The sequence below is a fragment of the Electrona antarctica genome (assembly GCF_951216825.1).
Source record: "Electrona antarctica genome assembly, chromosome: 22".
In the NCBI taxonomy this organism is placed as follows: Eukaryota; Metazoa; Chordata; class Actinopteri; order Myctophiformes; family Myctophidae; genus Electrona; species Electrona antarctica.
The window spans coordinates 7,559,058-7,576,686 of record NC_136805.1 but is presented as its reverse complement, the minus strand read 5'-3'; the positions used below and the strand labels follow the sequence as shown (position 1 = coordinate 7,576,686).

Here is a 17,629-nt window from a genome sequence, read left to right as displayed (position 1 = left end):
ATAACTATTATTATTCCTATTTCCCCCCTTCAGACTAACGGCTGAAACACATGGATAGTCAGTGCACACCCACAGGGCCCACAAAACAATGCAAATAATATATATATGTGTTTTTATTTTCTATATTTTTGTGCCTCTCCTTTACAGATTAAAAAAAATACCAAATAAAGCACCAGTAAAAAAATAAAAATCCTAGAGTAACACGTGTCGCAACGCAATACTTTATAAGAGCGTCAGAAAAAGGAAAAAATATATATATATTTGTTTTATGGTAAATAAAAATGTCAGGCATGAATGTTAATGTGAAGCTTTGGGGCTGCATGGAAGTGGTTGGAAATTTGTTCTTACAGCAAATGACATCAGTGTTATGAGACACATTGACGAGATTGGTTTATTAGTTGTATTGGTTATAAACGTGTTTTCACATTTCGTGAAAATGGGCCATTCACGCATTCACGCATTGCTATAGGATCATCAAATCACCCTGTAGCTAATCCACTCAAAATCCCTTAAAACCACTTAGCCTATTGTCACCCGTCAATGAGCCATATGGATCTTATTGCTAATCTATCGTCGAAACTGCCGATTATTATGGATATGATGATGATCATGTGATCGATCGTTGTGATTAATAATGTCACCATCATGATCATGCAAGCTCACCTCGAGACTATAGGGGGGGCGGGGGCGTAGGCTATAACCAATTCTATCTTGTTATGACTGATGGCGTATACAAAGATATAGACGATATTAGGCATATAATTATACAGCACTTTATTATGATTCCTTGGTATATTTTCGTATATTTTCGTACACACAACCAGTAAAAAAATAAAAATCCTAGAGTAACACGTGTCGCAACGCAATACTTTATAAGAGTGTCAGAAAAAGGAAAAAAAAATATATATGTGTTTTATGGTAAATAAAAATGTCAGGCATGAATGTTAATGTGAAGCTTTGGGGCTGCATGGAAGTGGTTGGAAATTTGTTCTTACAGCAAATGACATCAGTGTTATGAGATAAGGAGATAAGCTACGAGGTGACTGCGAAGCCATAAAGTGGAGATAATAGTCATGTAAATACCACCTCACACAGCGGCGACATTGACATGGCCGTGATAATAGGTTAATAGATGTTTCCGAAGGGAACAACTTGGTGCGAAAACTGTCTGGAATTTACAAGAAAATGCAAGAATGCTGCCGAGCAAACACGAAACGCATGTGGTGGCGGCGCGGTTCATCCCAGCTATACTGCCTGCTTGAACATCATTCAGTATACATTTGTTTTGTTAATTGTTTAATTGTTAAACGTGCAGGACGCTCCCGCATATACAATCAAATCAAGTTAACCAACAACACCAGGTCCACATTGTGTTATTATTTTATGATAATGTGATTACGATGTTCGACGTCTTGTCACTGTCATAATAATCAACGGCCATTAAACTGCTGGTTTCTATCATTTAATATGTCAATGGATTAAGTGGCTTAAGCCCTCGCCTAATTATTGATTAACACTATGGGATCATCAAATCCCCTGTAATCCACTCAAAATCCTTTAAAACCACTTGTCACCCGTCAATGGGCCATCGGGATGTGGTCCTATATGACAATAGAGGCGACTAATCCCCAATAATTCAACTTGAGGGCTGAAACCCCAAATCTCTTGACATTGGGGGACTTTTGATTGTGGGGGGGGGGGGGGGGGGGTTGATTCTATGATATTTCATAACATAGGCCTGGCAATTTATTTCATTTTTTTAATGTTTTGCATTTGTTTAAAACCTCCATGTCCCATTTGGGGTAGATCTGACAGTTAACAAGAACAGTTAGGACTGGAGTGTATAGCCTATACCAGACACATTGACGAGATTGGTTTATTAGTTTTATTGGTTTTCACATTTCGTGAAAATGGGCCGTTCACGCATTCACACATTGCTATAGGATCATCAAATCACCCTGTAGCTAATCCTTAGCCTATTGTCACCCGTCAATGAGCCATATGGACCTTATTGCTAATCTATCGTCGAAACTGCCGATTATTATGGATATGATGATGATGATGATCATGTGATCGATCGTTGTGATTAATAATGTCAGTGTCAACTCTTTGAAGTGCAGCTATGCAACAACGTATCCTATTCGTCAATAGGAGACGACCATTAATGTCCTCGTTGGGGCATTTTCACAGTGAAATGTTAGCGACGAGACAACCTGTCACTCAAAGAGAACAAAACCGTATAAATATCCTCCGTCTTCACAGTCAGACATTCAGTAGCCTCTCCATCTCACGGAACACAGACACACACACACACACCTTGGATATTATTAACAAAGAGATATCGCTTTTTTGGGGGGATATTTGGACTATATAGGACAGCCAGCTATACCATGGAACTAAATCTTCACTTCATCATGATCATGTCCATGTTCTGTCAAGTTCACGTTGCAGCATCTTGGTAAGACACACTTGTTCTCACTTTTAAAGTATTCCGTTTGCGTGATTTAAAAAAAAGAAATAATGTGATGTCTGGTGATAAGCTATAGCCTATACTGTACTTACCATGTCTCTTCCTTTCTACAGGTCGGTAAATAACTTCCTCATGACCGGACCCAAGGCCTTCCTAACGTATGCCAGCAGTGTGCAGGTGGGCGCGCAGAGCGGCATGCAGGAGTGTAAACATCAGTTCGCATGGGAGAGGTGGAACTGTCCGGAAAGTGCGCTCCAGTTATCAACACACAACGGTCTCCGCAGTGGTGAGGAAACGCACATCTCGCTTGTTTCATTCATTATAGCCTATACTTTTTAGTTGTGCCAATGCTGTATGTATAACGCGGCGCCTATATGCAATTACGCATGGTTACGCACATAGATTGGACTTATTACAAAGGCGTAATGATGGTACAACATTTGATAGCAAAATAATATTATTACACATGAATAACATATTTTCTTTCCAATTCAATTTAGCCACAAGAGAGACGTCTTTTGTCCACGCTATCAGCGCTGCGGGAGTGATGTACACGCTGACCAAGAACTGCAGCATGGGAGACTTCCACAACTGTGGCTGCGATGACTCCAAAATTGGACAAAATGGTACGTTGGCGTATAGATCAAAAGGAAAGAAAAACTGTCTGGGGGCGACAATTCTGTATCTTAACATGACATGAGAAGCAGGCCTATGTATATTATAACTCAGACCTTTTGATTCTGCAGGTGGCAAAGGGTGGATATGGGGCGGATGCAGTGACAATGCTGCGTTCGGCGAGAAGATCTCCAAACAGTTTGTGGACGCGCTGGAAAATGGACATGATTCGCGTGCAGCCATCAACCGGCACAACAACGAAGCTGGCAGATTGGTATGTGGTGCTTCATTATCTTTTGAATAATCAAACATGTGTTTACTTCATTATGTCAAGTAGGCCTATTATGTATACAGTGCCCTAGAGAGTGTAGAAGTTGCCTGACACATATCTCCCGTTTGTCTCCCGACAGGCCATCAAATCTACCATGAGGAAAGCCTGCAAGTGCCACGGAGTATCCGGGAGCTGCAGCCTCCAGACCTGCTGGATGCAGCTGGGGGACTTCAGGGACGTGGGGAACTTCCTCAAGGTGAAGTACGACCAGGCGAGGACGCTGGACATGGACAAGAGGCAAATGAGGGCCGGGAACAGCGCCGACAACCACGGCGCCATCGCCAACGCGTTCAGCAGCGTCCCCAAAACGGAGCTCATCTACCTGGAGGACTCCCCCGACTACTGCGCCATGAACCAGAGCCTGGGCTACCACGGCACGGAGGGCCGCGAGTGTCTCCGCGGGGGAGGAGGAGGAGGCAAGAACAACGGCTCCCAGTGGGAGCGACAGAGCTGCCACCGGCTGTGCCACGACTGCGGCCTCAAGGTGGAGGAGAAGCGCGTCGAGGTGGTCAGCAGCTGCAAGTGTAAATTTCACTGGTGCTGCACGGTCAAGTGCGAGACGTGCACGCAGGTTGTCGCCAAATATTATTGCGCGCGCCGGGAAAGAGGAGCTGCGCGCAAAATGAAGCCGAGCGGACGAAGGCCGCACAATAAAACCAAACGGAGGCACCGTGCGCGCACCGAGCGCAAGCAGTGAGTGACTGCATGCTCGCGCTCTGTAAAGACTGTTATGTGAATGTCTCCGCAATCAATACATTACGAGTCTGCCTCATCCTGGACTCGCAGCAACTGACAGCCTTTCATTAATTAAGACTTTTAATGCACTTTATATAACTTGGAGAGATAGACTATATATATATATCTCCAAACTGCATGACAACCTGTATATTCATTTCCCACGGATTGACCCTCCCTTGTATTGTGTGTCACTTGTTTGTTGTCGTCTCGTTCGATGTTGTGTGCGACGTTTTGTGTCGGATGTATTTTTGCATGATAAAACAAACCTTAATAAATATTTTAATAGTAGCAGCTCGCCCTGTCTCATTTGTGTAAAATAAACTGTCTTTAAACGTGTCACCCTTTGAAGTGCACAATAGGCGTTTCCTAAATCCATCGCCCAATCAGCTATGGGATCACGGAAACAAAGCGTGGTTCCTCGTTCAAATAAAGGAGCAGGTTTGTGATACAACCACACCACACCACATAGGCCTATACCATAAACCAGAGCTCCTCTGTGCGGCCAACAACGCAGACTAAAAAATGGCTATTTCTATATTTTTGCTCGTAGCACTTTTTCACCACAACGGCAATCTGGCAAACGCTTGGTAAGTCTTTATTTATTTATTGTTTAGTTCGTCTGTGGATTCGCAGTTATGTGGCCTATATACATGTGTCCTTATAATTTGTTTCTCTCAATTTTAAATTGCCTGTTGTGTGTCTTTTCACCATTTCAGGGCTGCAAACAACTTTCTTATGACAGGACCCAAGGCCTATTTGACTTATACGAGCAGCGTGCAGGTGGGCGCGCAGGCCGGCATGGAAGAGTGCAAACACCAGTTCGCTTGGGAACGGTGGAACTGTCCGGAGAGCGCGATCCAACTGAAAGGACTGAGAAGTGGTACGTTTCCAAAAAATCACACCCGTGTGAACTGAGTGGTGTAAGGTCTTATATAGACTGATCAGCTGTGGTCTGACGTAACTCGTTGTGAATGTGTGTGTAGCAGCTAACATTAGCCACGCCACTATAGAGTCGATCAACAACAACGGGAGGTATATAAGAATAAATCTATCGCGACTAGCGACTGGACCGCGGAGGGCCGTCTAACACAGGATATTTTTTTATAATTAGGCGGGATTATTTAGATCGCGAGTTATTAACGTTTTAAGATTTTCGTTGTCGTCGGCTAAACAGGCAGGGAGCATTTTCGATGACGTGTCACTGTTGTGCAACACCGAGGATTGCACAACAAGCGCATCTAGGCTGTGGAGCGATGCGATCCGTTTTCATATCACTAATTTGACGGAGATTAATCAATCTGATTTACGTCATGGGCCTTTAAACTGTTAACTATTATCAGCAATATTTAATATCAATGGTCTTCTGTCAGGTGTGTGCTGTGAACAAAAGTGTATCTCAGCCTTTTTTCAGCCTTATGTCACATTACCAAATGTAACCAAGCTAGGAAGATAAAAAAACGAAATACAAGGAACAAGGAACACTTACAAATTATACTCTGCGAAATGCCCAGGTGTAAAAACTTTAATGTAAAAATGTCCCATACTGTTGGGCGGGCCCGTTCACAATGCAATTCAGGTATGAAGTTGCGGACGATATAAAATTAACCCCAGGGCTGCATTTGGCCCGCGGGCCGCACTTTGGACACAGCTGCATATAGCCTGCATTATTGTGTTCATCACCATATGTTAGGTAAAGGTGGGGCTGCTGATTTGAATTGTTTCTTGTTTCTTGTTTATTTGGATCCCCATTAGCTACTACCTTATAGTAGCACTTACTCTTCCTGCTTTATGTTCTGCTTTAACCTATGTTATGTTAATGTATGTTTAGCATAAAAAATATAAAACTGCCTATCTAACTAACTATAAGTAACTGCAGTTACTGCCAACTAACTGCAGTTACTGCCAACTAACTGCAGTTACTGCCAACTAACTGCAGTATACATCTGAAAATGTTCTGTGCCGCCATGCAGGGACCCTCCAGAAGAGAAGGAAAATGTGTCATTTTTTGCGATGCAAAAGAAAATAGATATATAGATTAAGCTTGCAGCATGGCACAAAGAGACTTGCTGTGAGCTTGTATATCTGAAAATAGATATATAGATTAAGCTTGCATCATGGCACAAAGTGACTTGCTGTGAGCTTGTATATCTGAAAATAGATATATAGATTAAGCTTGCAGCATGGCACAAAGTGACTTGCTGTGAGCTTGTATATCTGAAAATAGATATATAGATTAAGCTTGCAGCATGGCACAAAGTGACTTGCTGTGAGCTTGTATATCTGAAAATAGATATATAGATTAAGCTTGCAGCATGGCACAAAGTGACTTGCTGTGAGCTTGTATATCTGAAAATAGATATATAGATTAAGCTTGCAGCATGGCACAAAGTGACTTGCTGTGAGCTTGTATATCTGAAAATAGATATATAGATTAAGCTTGCAGCATGGCACAAAGTGACTTGCTGTGAGCTTGTATATCTGAAAATAGATATATAGATTAAGCTTGCAGCATGGCACAAAGTGACTTGCTGTGAGCTTGTATATCTGAAAATAGATATAGATTATGCTTGCAGCATGGCACAAAGTGACTTGCTGTGAGCTTGTATATCTGAAAATAGATATATAGATTAAGCTTGCAGCATGGCACAAAGTGACTTGCTGTGAGCTTGTATATCTGAAAATAGATATAGATTATGCTTGCAGCATGGCACAAAGTGACTTGCTGTGAGCTTGTATATCTGAAAATAGATATAGATTATGCTTGCAGCATGGCACAAAGTGACTTGCTGTGAGCTTGTATATCTGAAAATAGATATATAGATTAAGCTTGCAGCATGGCACAAAGTGACTTGCTGTGAGCTTGTATATCTGAAAATAGATATAGACTAGAAAAAGTGCCCTTCTGGGCACAGGTCTCCACCAGGAGGATAGGAGAGTGTGTGATGTTTGGTAAAATGTTTAGGAGTAATATAAACATGCGTGTGCGTGTGTGTGTGTGTGTGTGTGTGTGTGTGTGTGTGTGTGTGTGTGTGTGTGTGTGTGTGTGTGTGTGTGTGTGACGCAACTTGGCCTGTTGTAGCGCCACCATGAGGCTGATTTGAAAACTGTCAAGTGGCATTTCTTCCTTAGCCTAGTGGGAATTAGCATCACCGCAATCGGACGCTGCGTTGAGGAGTTGTGGCGATTTGTACAAAACGGGCTATGAGAAATCAATCACATGATCACATGACTATGGAGAGCATGTGTACCGATTTGCGTGAAATTTGGATAAAATCTGAAGGAGTAATATTAGAAAATGTGTTTTACATATGTCGGCCTCCTGGTGGCGCTATAAAGAGCAGATGTGAAAAATTCCAGGCAAAGGTTTTTCCTTGGCCTCTAGGGAGTGTGCATACAAGGTTTTACACAGATCGGTGCAGTTATAGGTAAAAACACAAATCGGCCAGTTATAGCGCCACCATGAGGCTGAGTTGAAAATATTCAAGTGGCATTACTCCCTCTGCCTAGTGGTATTGTGTGTTGTATTATTTAAAAATATACATTTTCTGGTGTCAATTCATTGATAGGAAAATATTTTAATGACTAACAAATATTTATAATAACCTTTACCTGTACAATCCTTCCCAGTCCCAGACATGTTATCATTAGCTGGAAAACAAAATATTGCATTACTATACAAAATTATGGTTAATACAGAAATCAGCTAATCCACAGGTTGGTATGGGTGCCTGTTAAGTGGGGTGTGGAATTACTACCTCTGTTATGTGTTATGCCCTCCTGGTAAATTTAGTTTTTGAGTGGTGTAAACCACTCCTACAACTGGCTTTGTTAGTTTGTCTGTTCGTACCAAAAAATGAGCATGGTTGCTATGGTCACCCAGTTCACACGGGTGTGATTTCATTACGTCAGACATTACGTCAGACCACAGCTGATCAGTCTATATAAGACCTTACACCACTCAGTTCACACGGGTGTGATTTTTTGGAAACGTACCACTTCTCAGTCCTTTCAGTTGGATCGCGCTCTCCGGACAGTTCCATCGTTCCCAAGCGAACTGGTGTTTGCACTCTTCCATGCCGGCCTGCGCGCCCACCTGCACGCTGCTCGTATAAGTCAAATAGGCCTTGGGTCCTGTCATAAGAAAGTTGTTTGCAGCCCTGAAATGGTGAAAAGACACACAACAGGCAATTTAAAATTGAGAGAAAAAAAATTATAAGGACACATGTACAGTATATAGGCCACATAACTGCGAATCCACAGACGAACTATACAATAAATAAATAAAGACTTACCAAGCGTTTGCCAGACAGCCGTTGTGGTGAAAAAGTGCTACAAGCAAAAATATAGAAATAGCCATTTTTGAGTCTGCGTTGTTGGCCGCACAGAGGAGCTCTGGTTTATGGTATAGGCCTATGTGGTGTGGTGTGGTTGTATCACAAACCTGCTCCATTATTTGAACAAGGAACCACGCTTTGTTTCCGTGATCCCATAGCTGATTGGGCGATGGATTTAGGAAATGCCTATTGCGCACTTCAAAGGGTGACACGTTTAAAGTTTATTTTCCACCCGCTGGCTCACATGTGACACCACCACCACACCACGGCCCACGATGAATCACTTCACCCCGGGATTCCCGCAGAGCCTGTGGAACCACAACCACAACCAATATACAAAATGACAGCGTCACATGCAATTTCAAAGAGCTGACGAATCCACATGGCACGTTTAGGCTACAAATGAGACAGGGCGAGCTGCTACTATTAAAATATTTATTAAGGTTTGTTTTATCATGCAAAAATACATCCGACACAAAACGTCACACACAACATCGAACGAGACGACAACAAACAAGTGACACACAATACAAGGGAGGGTCAATCCGTGGGAAATGAATATACAGGTTGTCATGCAGTTTGGAGATATATATATATAGTCTATCTCTCCAAGTTATATAAAGTGCATTAAAAGTCTTAATTAATGAAAGGCTGTCAGTTGCTGCGAGTCCAGGATGAGGCAGACTCGTAATGTATTGATTGCGGAGACATTCACATAACAGTCTTTACAGAGCGCGAGCATGCAGTCACTCACTGCTTGCGCTCGGTGCGCGCACGGTGCCTCCGTTTGGTTTTATTGTGCGGCCTTCGTCCGCTCGGCTTCATTTTGCGCGCAGCTCCTCTTTCCCGGCGCGCGCAATAATATTTGGTGACAACCTGCGTGCACGTCTCGCACTTGATCGTGCAGCACCAGTGAAATTTACACTTGCAGCTGCTGACCACCTCGACGCGCTTCTCCTCCACCTTGAGGCCGCAGTCGTGGCACAGCCGGCGGCAGCTCTGTCGCTCCCACTGGGAGCCGTTGTTCTTGCCTCCTCCTCCTCCCCCGCGGAGACACTCGCGGCCCTCCGTGCCGTGGTAGCCCAGGCTCTGGTTCTTGGCGCAGTAGTCGGGGGAGTCCTCCAGGTAGATGAGCTCCGTCTTGGGGACGCTGCTGAACGCGTTGGCGATGGCGCCATGGTTGTCGGCGCTGTTCCCGGCCCTCATTCGCCTCTTGTCCATGTCCAGCGTCCTCGCCTGGTCGTACTTCACCTTGAGGAAGTTCCCCACGTCCCTGAAGTCCCCCAGCTGCATCCAGCAGGTCTGGAGGCTGCAGCTCCCGGATACTCCGTGGCACTTGCAGGCTTTCCTCATGGTAGATTTGATGGCCTGTCGGGAGACAAACGGGAGATATGTGTCAGGCAACTTCTACACTCTCTAGTGCACTGTATACATAATAGGCCTATACTTGACATAATTAAGTAAACACATGTTTGATTATTCAAAAGATAATGAAGCACCACATACCAATCTGCCAGCTTCGTTGTTGTGCCGGTTGATGGCTGCACGCGAATCATGTCCATTTTCCAGCGCGTCCACAAACTGTTTGGAGATCTTCTCGCCGAACGCAGCATTGTCACTGCATCCGCCCCATATCCACCCTTTGCCACCTGCAGAATCAAAAGGTCTGAGTTATAATATACATACAGTAGGCCTGCTTCTCATGTCATGTTAAGATACAGAATTGTCGCCCCCGGACAGTTTTTCTTTCCTTTTGATCTATACGCTAACGTACCATTTTGTCCAATTTTGGAGTCATCGCAGCCACAGTTGTCGAAGTCTCCCATGCTGCAGTTCTTGGTCAGCGTGTACATCACTCCCGCAGCGCTGATAGCGTGGACAAAAGACGTCTCTCTTGTGGCTAAATTGAATTGGAAAGAAAATATGTTATTCATGTGTAATAATATTATTTTGCTATCAAATGTTGTACCATCATTACGCCTTTGTAATAAGTCCAATCTATGTGCGTAACCATGCGTAATTGCATATAGGCGCCGCGTTATACATACAGCATTGGCACAACTAAAAAGTATAGGCTATAATGAATGAAACAAGCGAAATGTGCGTTTCCTCACCACTGCGGAGAGCGCTGTGTGTTGATAACTGGAGCGCACTTTCCGGACAGTTCCACCTGTCCCATGCGAACTGATGTTTACACTCCTGCATGCCGTTCTGCGCGCCCACCTGCACACTGCTGGCATACGTTAGGAAGGCCTTGGGTCCGGTCATGAGGAAGTTATTTACCGACCTGTAGAAAGGAAGAGACATGGTAAGTAAACTTAGTAAAGTATAGGCTATAACTTATTATTTTTTAAATCACGCAAACGGAATACTTTAAAAGTGAGAACAAGTGTGTCTTACCAAGATGCTGCAACGTGAACTTGACAGAACATGGACATGATCATGATGAAGTGAAGATTTAGTTCCATGGTATAGCTGGCTGTCCTATATAGTCCAAATATCCCCCCAAAAAAGCGATATCTCTTTGTTAATAATATCCAAGGTGTGTGTGTGTGTGTGTGTGTGTGTGTGTGTGTGTGTGTCTGTGTGTGTGTTCCGTGAGATGGAGAGGCTACTGAATGTCTGACTGTGAAGACGGAGGATATTTATACGGTTTTTGTTCTCTTTGAGTGACAGGTTGTCTCCCCAACGAGGACATTAATGGTCGTCTCCTATTGACGAATAGGAGAGGTTGTTGCATAGCTGCACTTCAAAGAGTTGACGCAGACTGTTAAACAGAGCGACTCATTCATTCACCTGCCGTTCCCATGGCCTGCTTATAGACTTTTCCCACGAATTGGGGCATTTCCAAGTTATATGGTTATGTAATAATAATATTGGCTATTATTGTTGTTGTTACAATGATTATTATTATAATTATAACTATTATTATTCCTATTTCCCCCCTTCAGACTAACGGCTGAAACACATGGATAGTCAGTGCACACCCACAGGGCCCACAAAACAATGCAAATAATATATACATGTGTTTTTATTTTCTATATTTTTACAGATTAAAAAAAAAGACCAAATAAAGCACCAGTAAAAAAATAAAAATCACTGTCATAATAATCAACGGCCATTAAACTGCTGGTTTCTATCATTTAATATGTCAATGGATTAAGTGGCTTAAGCCCTCGCCTAATTATTGATTAACACTATGGGATCATCAAATCCCCTGTAATCCACTCAAAATCCTTTAAAACCACTTGTCACCCGTCAATGGGCCATCGGGATGTGGTCCTATATGACAATAGAGGCGACTAATCCCCAATAATTCAACTTGAGGGCTGAAACCCCAAATCTCTTGACATTGGGGGACTTTTGATTGTGGGGGGGGGGGGGGGGGGGGGGGGTTGATTCTATGATATTTCATAACATAGGCCTGGCAATTTATTTCATTTTTTTAATGTTTTGCATTGGTTTAAAACCTCCATGTCCCATTTGGGGTAGATCTGACAGTTAACAAGAACAGTTAGGACTGGAGTGTATAGCCTATACCAGACACATTGACGAGATTGGTTTATTAGTTTTATTGGTTATAAACGTGTTTTCACATTTCGTGAAAATGGGCCATTCACGCATTGCTATAGGATCATCAAATCACCCTGTAGCTAATCCTTAGCCTATTGTCACCCGTCAATGAGCCATATGGACCATATTGCTAATCTATCGTCGAAACTGCCGATTATTATGGATATGATGATGATGATGATCATGTGATCGATCGTTGTGATTAATAATGTCAGTGTCAACTCTTTGAAGTGCAGCTATGCAACAACGTCTCCTATTCGTCAATAGGAGACGACCATTAATGTCCTCGTTGGGGCATTTTCACAGTGAAATGTTAGCGGCGAGACAACCTGTCACTCAAAGAGAACAAAACCGTATAAATATCCTCCGTCTTCACAGTCAGACATTCAGTAGCCTCTCCATCTCACGGAACACACACACACAGACACACACACACACACACACACCTTGGATATTATTAACAAAGAGATATCGCTTTTTTGGGGGGATATTTGGACTATATAGGACAGCCAGTTATACCATGGAACTAAATCTTCACTTCATCATGATCATGTCCATGTTCTGTTAAGTTCACGTTGCAGCATCTTGGTAAGACACACTTGTTCTCACTTTTAAAGTATTCCGTTTGCGTGATTTAAAAAGAATAAATAATGTGATAAGCTATAGCCTATACTTTACTTACCATGTCTCTTCCTTTCTACAGGTCGGTAAATAACTTCCTCATGACCGGACCCAAGGCCTTCCTAACGTATGCCAGCAGTGTGCAGGTGGGCGCGCAGAACGGCATGCAGGAGTGTAAACATCAGTTCGCATGGGACAGGTGGAACTGTCCGGAAAGTGCGCTCCAGTTATCAACACACAGCGGTCTCCGCAGTGGTGAGGAAACGCACATTTCGCTTGTTTCATTCATTATAGCCTATACTTTTTAGTTGTGCCAATGCTGTATGTATAACGCGGCGCCTATATGCAATTACGCATGGTTACGCACATAGATTGGACTTATTACAAAGGCCTAATGATGGTACAACATTTGATAGCAAAAAAAAATTATTACACATGAATAACAAACCAATTCAATTTAGCCACAAGAGAGACGTCTTTTGTCCACGCTATCAGCGCTGCGGGAGTGATGTACACGCTGACCAAGAACTGCAGCATGGGAGACTTCCACAACTGTGGCTGCGATGACTCCAAAATTGGACAAAATGGTACGTTGGCGTATAGATCAAAAGGAAAGAAAAACTGTCTGGGGGCGACAATTCTGTATCTTAACATGACATGAGACGCAGGCCTATGTATATTATAACTCAGACCTTTTGATTCTGCAGGTGGCAAAGGGTGGATATGGGGCGGATGCAGTGACAATGCTGCGTTCGGCGAGAAGATCTCCAAACAGTTTGTGGACGCGCTGGAAAATGGACATGATTCGCGTGCAGCCATCAACCGGCACAACAACGAAGCTGGCAGATTGGTATGTGGTGCTTCATTATCTTTTGAATAATCAAACATGTGTTTACTTCATTATGTCAAGTAGGCCTATTATGTATACAGTGCACTAGAGAGTGTAGAAGTTGCCTGACACATATCTCCCGTTTGTCTCCCGACAGGCCATCAAATCTACCATGAGGAAAGCCTGCAAGTGCCACGGAGTATCCGGGAGCTGCAGCCTCCAGACCTGCTGGATGCAGCTGGGGGACTTCAGGGACGTGGGGAACTTCCTCAAGGTGAAGTACGGCCAGGCGAGGACGCTGGACATGGACAAGAGGTGAATGAGGGCCGGGAACAGCGCCGACAACCACGGCGCCATCGCCAGCGCGTTCAGCAGCGTCCCCAAAACGGAGCTCATCTACCTGGAGGACTCCCCCGACTACTGCGCCAAGAACCAGAGCCTGGGCTACCACGGCACGGAGGGCCGCGAGTGTCTCCGCGGGGGAGGAGGAGGAGGCAAGAACAACGGCTCCCAGTGGGAGCGACAGAGCTGCCGCCGGCTGTGCCACGACTGCGGCCTCAAGGTGGAGGAGAAGAGCGTCGAGGTGGTCAGCAGCTGCAAGTGTACATTTCACTGGTGCTGCACGGTCAAGTGCGAGACGTGCACGCAGGTTGTCGCCAAATATTATTGCGCGCGCCGGGAAAGAGGAGCTGCGCGCAAAATGAAGCCGAGCGGACGAAGGCCGCACAATAAAACCAAACGGAGGCACCGTGCGCGCACCGAGCGCAAGCAGTGAGTGACTGCATGCTCGCGCTCTGTAAAGACTGTTATGTGAATGTCTCCGCAATCAATACATTACGAGTCTGCCTCATCCTGGACTCGCAGCAACTGACAGCCTTTCATTAATTAAGACTTTTAATGCACTTTATATAACTTGGAGAGATAGACTATATATATATATCTCCAAACTGCATGACAACCTGTATATTCATTTCCCACGGATTGACCCTCCCTTGTATTGTGTGTCACTTGTTTGTTGTCGTCTCGTTCGATGTTGTGTGCGACGTTTTGTGTCGGATGTATTTTTGCATGATAAAACAAACCTTAATAAATATTTTAATAGTAGCAGCTCGCCCTGTCTCATTTGTATAAAATAAACTGTCTTTAAACGTGTCACCCTTTGAAGTGCGCAATAGGCGCACAGAAACAAAGCGTGGTTCCTCGTTCAAATAATGGAGCAGGTTTGTGATACAACCACACCACACCACATAGGCCTATACCATAAACTAGAAAAAGTGCCCTTCTGGGCACAGGTCTCCACCAGGAGGATAGGACTGTGTGAGATGTTTGGCAAAATGTTTAGGAGAACATGTTTGCCTTTGATGGCAATTGGATGATTTGAGGCATTTTGTTCCAAAAATGTGTTTTGCAAAAATCAACCTGTTGGTGGCGCTATAACAGGCCAATGTGAAAAGGGTGGGATATATTCCTCAGCCTAGTAAGAAAATGTGTGAAAGATTTCACGTAAATTGCATGCTGCGTTCATGATTTGAGGCTATTGTTCAAAACGGGGCAATCGTGCAAACTGTGAAAGCCAATTATAGCCAATTAGGATGGAATATGAAATATCGGACAGATCCGACTTGAGCACATGACCATAGAGATACTGTGTAACGATTTGTGAGATTTTTGGACAGAATCTGGAGGAGTAATATCAAAAAATGTGTTTTACAAAAGTCGGCCTCCTGGTGGCGCTATAAAAGGCAGATGCGGAAAATACAGGTGAAAGGTTTGTCCTTGGCCTCTAGGGAGTGTGCATGCAACGTTTCACGCAGATCGGTGCAGTTTTAGGTAAAACATGTGAAAAGCTGCCTCATGGTGGCGCTATAACTGGCCGTTCTGGAAAATGTGGGGCAGAGGTTCATCGTTGGCATCCAGGGAGTGTGTGTGCAAAGTTTGGCATCGGCCGGGTTAACGGTGCCGGAGATTAGCTGTACACAGACGGACGGAAGGAAGGACGGACACACACACGGACGGACGGACACACACACGGACGGAGTGCAAAACATACTCTCTCCCCATGCCTTCGGCCTGGTGGAGACAAAAAGTGCCCTTCTGGGCACAGGTCTCCACCAGGAGGATAGGACTGTGTGAGATGTTTGGCAAAATGTTTAGGAGAACATGTTTGCCTTTGATGGCAATTGGATGATTTGAGGCATTTTGTTCAAAAAATGTGTTTTGCAAAAATCAACCTGTTGGTGGCGCTATAACAGGCCAATGTGAAAAGGGTGGGATATATTCCTCAGCCTAGTAAGAAAATGTGTGAAAGATTTCACGTAAATTGCATGCTGCGTTCATGATTTGAGGCTATTGTTCAAAACGGGGCAATCGTGCAAACTGTGAAAGCCAATTATAGCCAATTAGGATGGAATATGAAATATCGGACAGATCCGACTTGAGCACATGACCATAGAGATACTGTGTAACGATTTGTGAGATTTTTGGACAGAATCTGGAGGAGTAATATCAAAAAATGTGTTTTACAAAAGTCGGCCTCCTGGTGGCGCTATAAAAGGCAGATGCGGAAAATACAGGTGAAAGGTTTGTCCTTGGCCTCTAGGGAGTGTGCATGCAACGTTTCACGCAGATCGGTGCAGTTTTAGGTAAAACATGTGAAAAGCTGCCTCATGGTGGCGCTATAACTGGCCGTTCTGGAAAATGTGGGGCAGAGGTTCATCGTTGGCATCCAGGGAGTGTGTGTGCAAAGTTTGGCATCGGCCGGGTTAACGGTGCCGGAGATTAGCTGTACACAGACGGACGGAAGGACACACACACGGACGGACGGACACACACACGGACGGAGTGCAAAACATACTCTCTCCCCATGCCTTCGGCCTGGTGGAGACAACCAGAGCTCCTCTGTGCGGCCAACAACGCAGACTCAAAAATGGCTATTTCTATATTTTAGCTCGTAGCACTTTTTCACCACAACGGCTGTCTGGCAAACGCTTGGTAAGTCTTTATTGTCTCCACCAGGCCGAAGGCATGGGGAGAGAGTATGTTTTGCACTCCGTCCGTGTGTGTGTCCGTCCGTCCGTGTGTCCGTCCTTCCTTCCGTCCGTCTGTGTACAGCTAATCTCCGGCACCGTTAACCCGGTCGATGCCAAACTTTGCACACACACTCCCTGGATGCCAACGATGAACCTCTGCCCCGCATTTTCCAGAACGGCCTGTTATAGCGCCACCATGAGGCAGCTTTTCACATTTTCTTTTACCTAAAACTGCACCGATCTGCGTGAAACGTTGCATGCACACTCCCTAGAGGCCAAGGACAAACCTTTGACCTGCATTTTCCCCATCTGCCTTTTATAGCGCCACCAGGAGGCCGACTTTTGTAAAACACATTTTTTGATATTACTCCTCCAGATTCTGTCCAAAAATCTCACAAATCGTTACACAGTATCTCTATGGTCATGTGCTCAAGTCGGATCTGTCCGATATTTCATATTCCATCCTAATTGGCTATAATTGGCTTTCACAGTTTGCAAGATTGCCCCGTTTTGAACAAAAGCCTCAAATCATGAACGCAGCATGCAATTTACGTGAAATCTTTCACACATTTTCTTACTAGGCTGAGGAATATGTCCCACCCTTTTCACATTGGCCTGTTATAGCGCCACCAACAGGTTGATTTTTGCAAAACACATTTTTGGAACAAAATGCCTCAAATCATCCAATTGCCATCAAAGGCAAACATGTTTATATTACTCCTAAACATGTTGCCAAACATCTCACACAGTCCTATCCTCCTGGTGGAGACCTGTGCCCAGAAGGGCACTTTTTCTAGTTTATTTATTGTATAGTTCGTCTGTGGATTCGCAGTTATGTGGCCTATATACATGTGTCCTTATAATTTGTTTCTCTCAATTTTAAATTGCCTGTTGTGTGTCGTTTACCGTAGGTAAAGGTGGGGCTGCTGATTTGAATTGTTTCTTGTTTCTTGTTTATTTGGATCCCCATTAGCTACTACCTTATAGTAGCACTTACTCTTCCTGCTTTATGTTCTGCTTTAACCTACATTATTTGTTATGTTAATGTATGTTTAGCATAAAAAATATAAAACTGCCTATATAACTAAC

The 17,629-nt window shown here is 44.1% G+C and overlaps 2 protein-coding genes and 1 pseudogene across 3 annotated transcripts; 2 read left to right on the top strand and 1 right to left on the bottom strand.

Annotated features, from left to right (window-relative positions):
- Positions 1–50: 50 nt before the first annotated feature.
- Positions 51–4,113, top strand: LOC306914822 (protein Wnt-8a-like; the record flags this gene model as incomplete). Its single annotated transcript, XM_079492021.1, has 5 exons — positions 51–57; positions 2,547–2,756; positions 2,971–3,096; positions 3,217–3,359; positions 3,496–4,113. 5 exons carry the CDS (start codon positions 51–53, stop codon positions 4,111–4,113), a joined length of 1,104 nt encoding a protein of 367 aa, XP_079348147.1.
- Positions 4,114–9,238: 5,125 nt separating this feature from the next.
- LOC306914821 (protein Wnt-8a-like) lies at positions 9,239–11,333 on the bottom strand (the record flags this gene model as incomplete). The annotated part of the gene is made up of 5 exons (XM_079492020.1): positions 9,239–9,856; positions 9,995–10,137; positions 10,263–10,388; positions 10,603–10,821; positions 11,285–11,333. 5 exons carry the CDS (start codon positions 11,331–11,333, stop codon positions 9,239–9,241), a joined length of 1,155 nt encoding a protein of 384 aa, XP_079348146.1.
- A 123-nt stretch (positions 11,334–11,456) lies between these two features.
- LOC306914820 (protein Wnt-8a-like) lies at positions 11,457–14,286 on the top strand (annotated as a pseudogene). The gene is made up of 5 exons: positions 11,457–11,463; positions 12,728–12,937; positions 13,144–13,269; positions 13,390–13,532; positions 13,669–14,286. The product of its transcript is annotated as a protein Wnt-8a-like (transcript).
- The last annotated feature ends 3,343 nt before the right edge of the window (positions 14,287–17,629 follow it).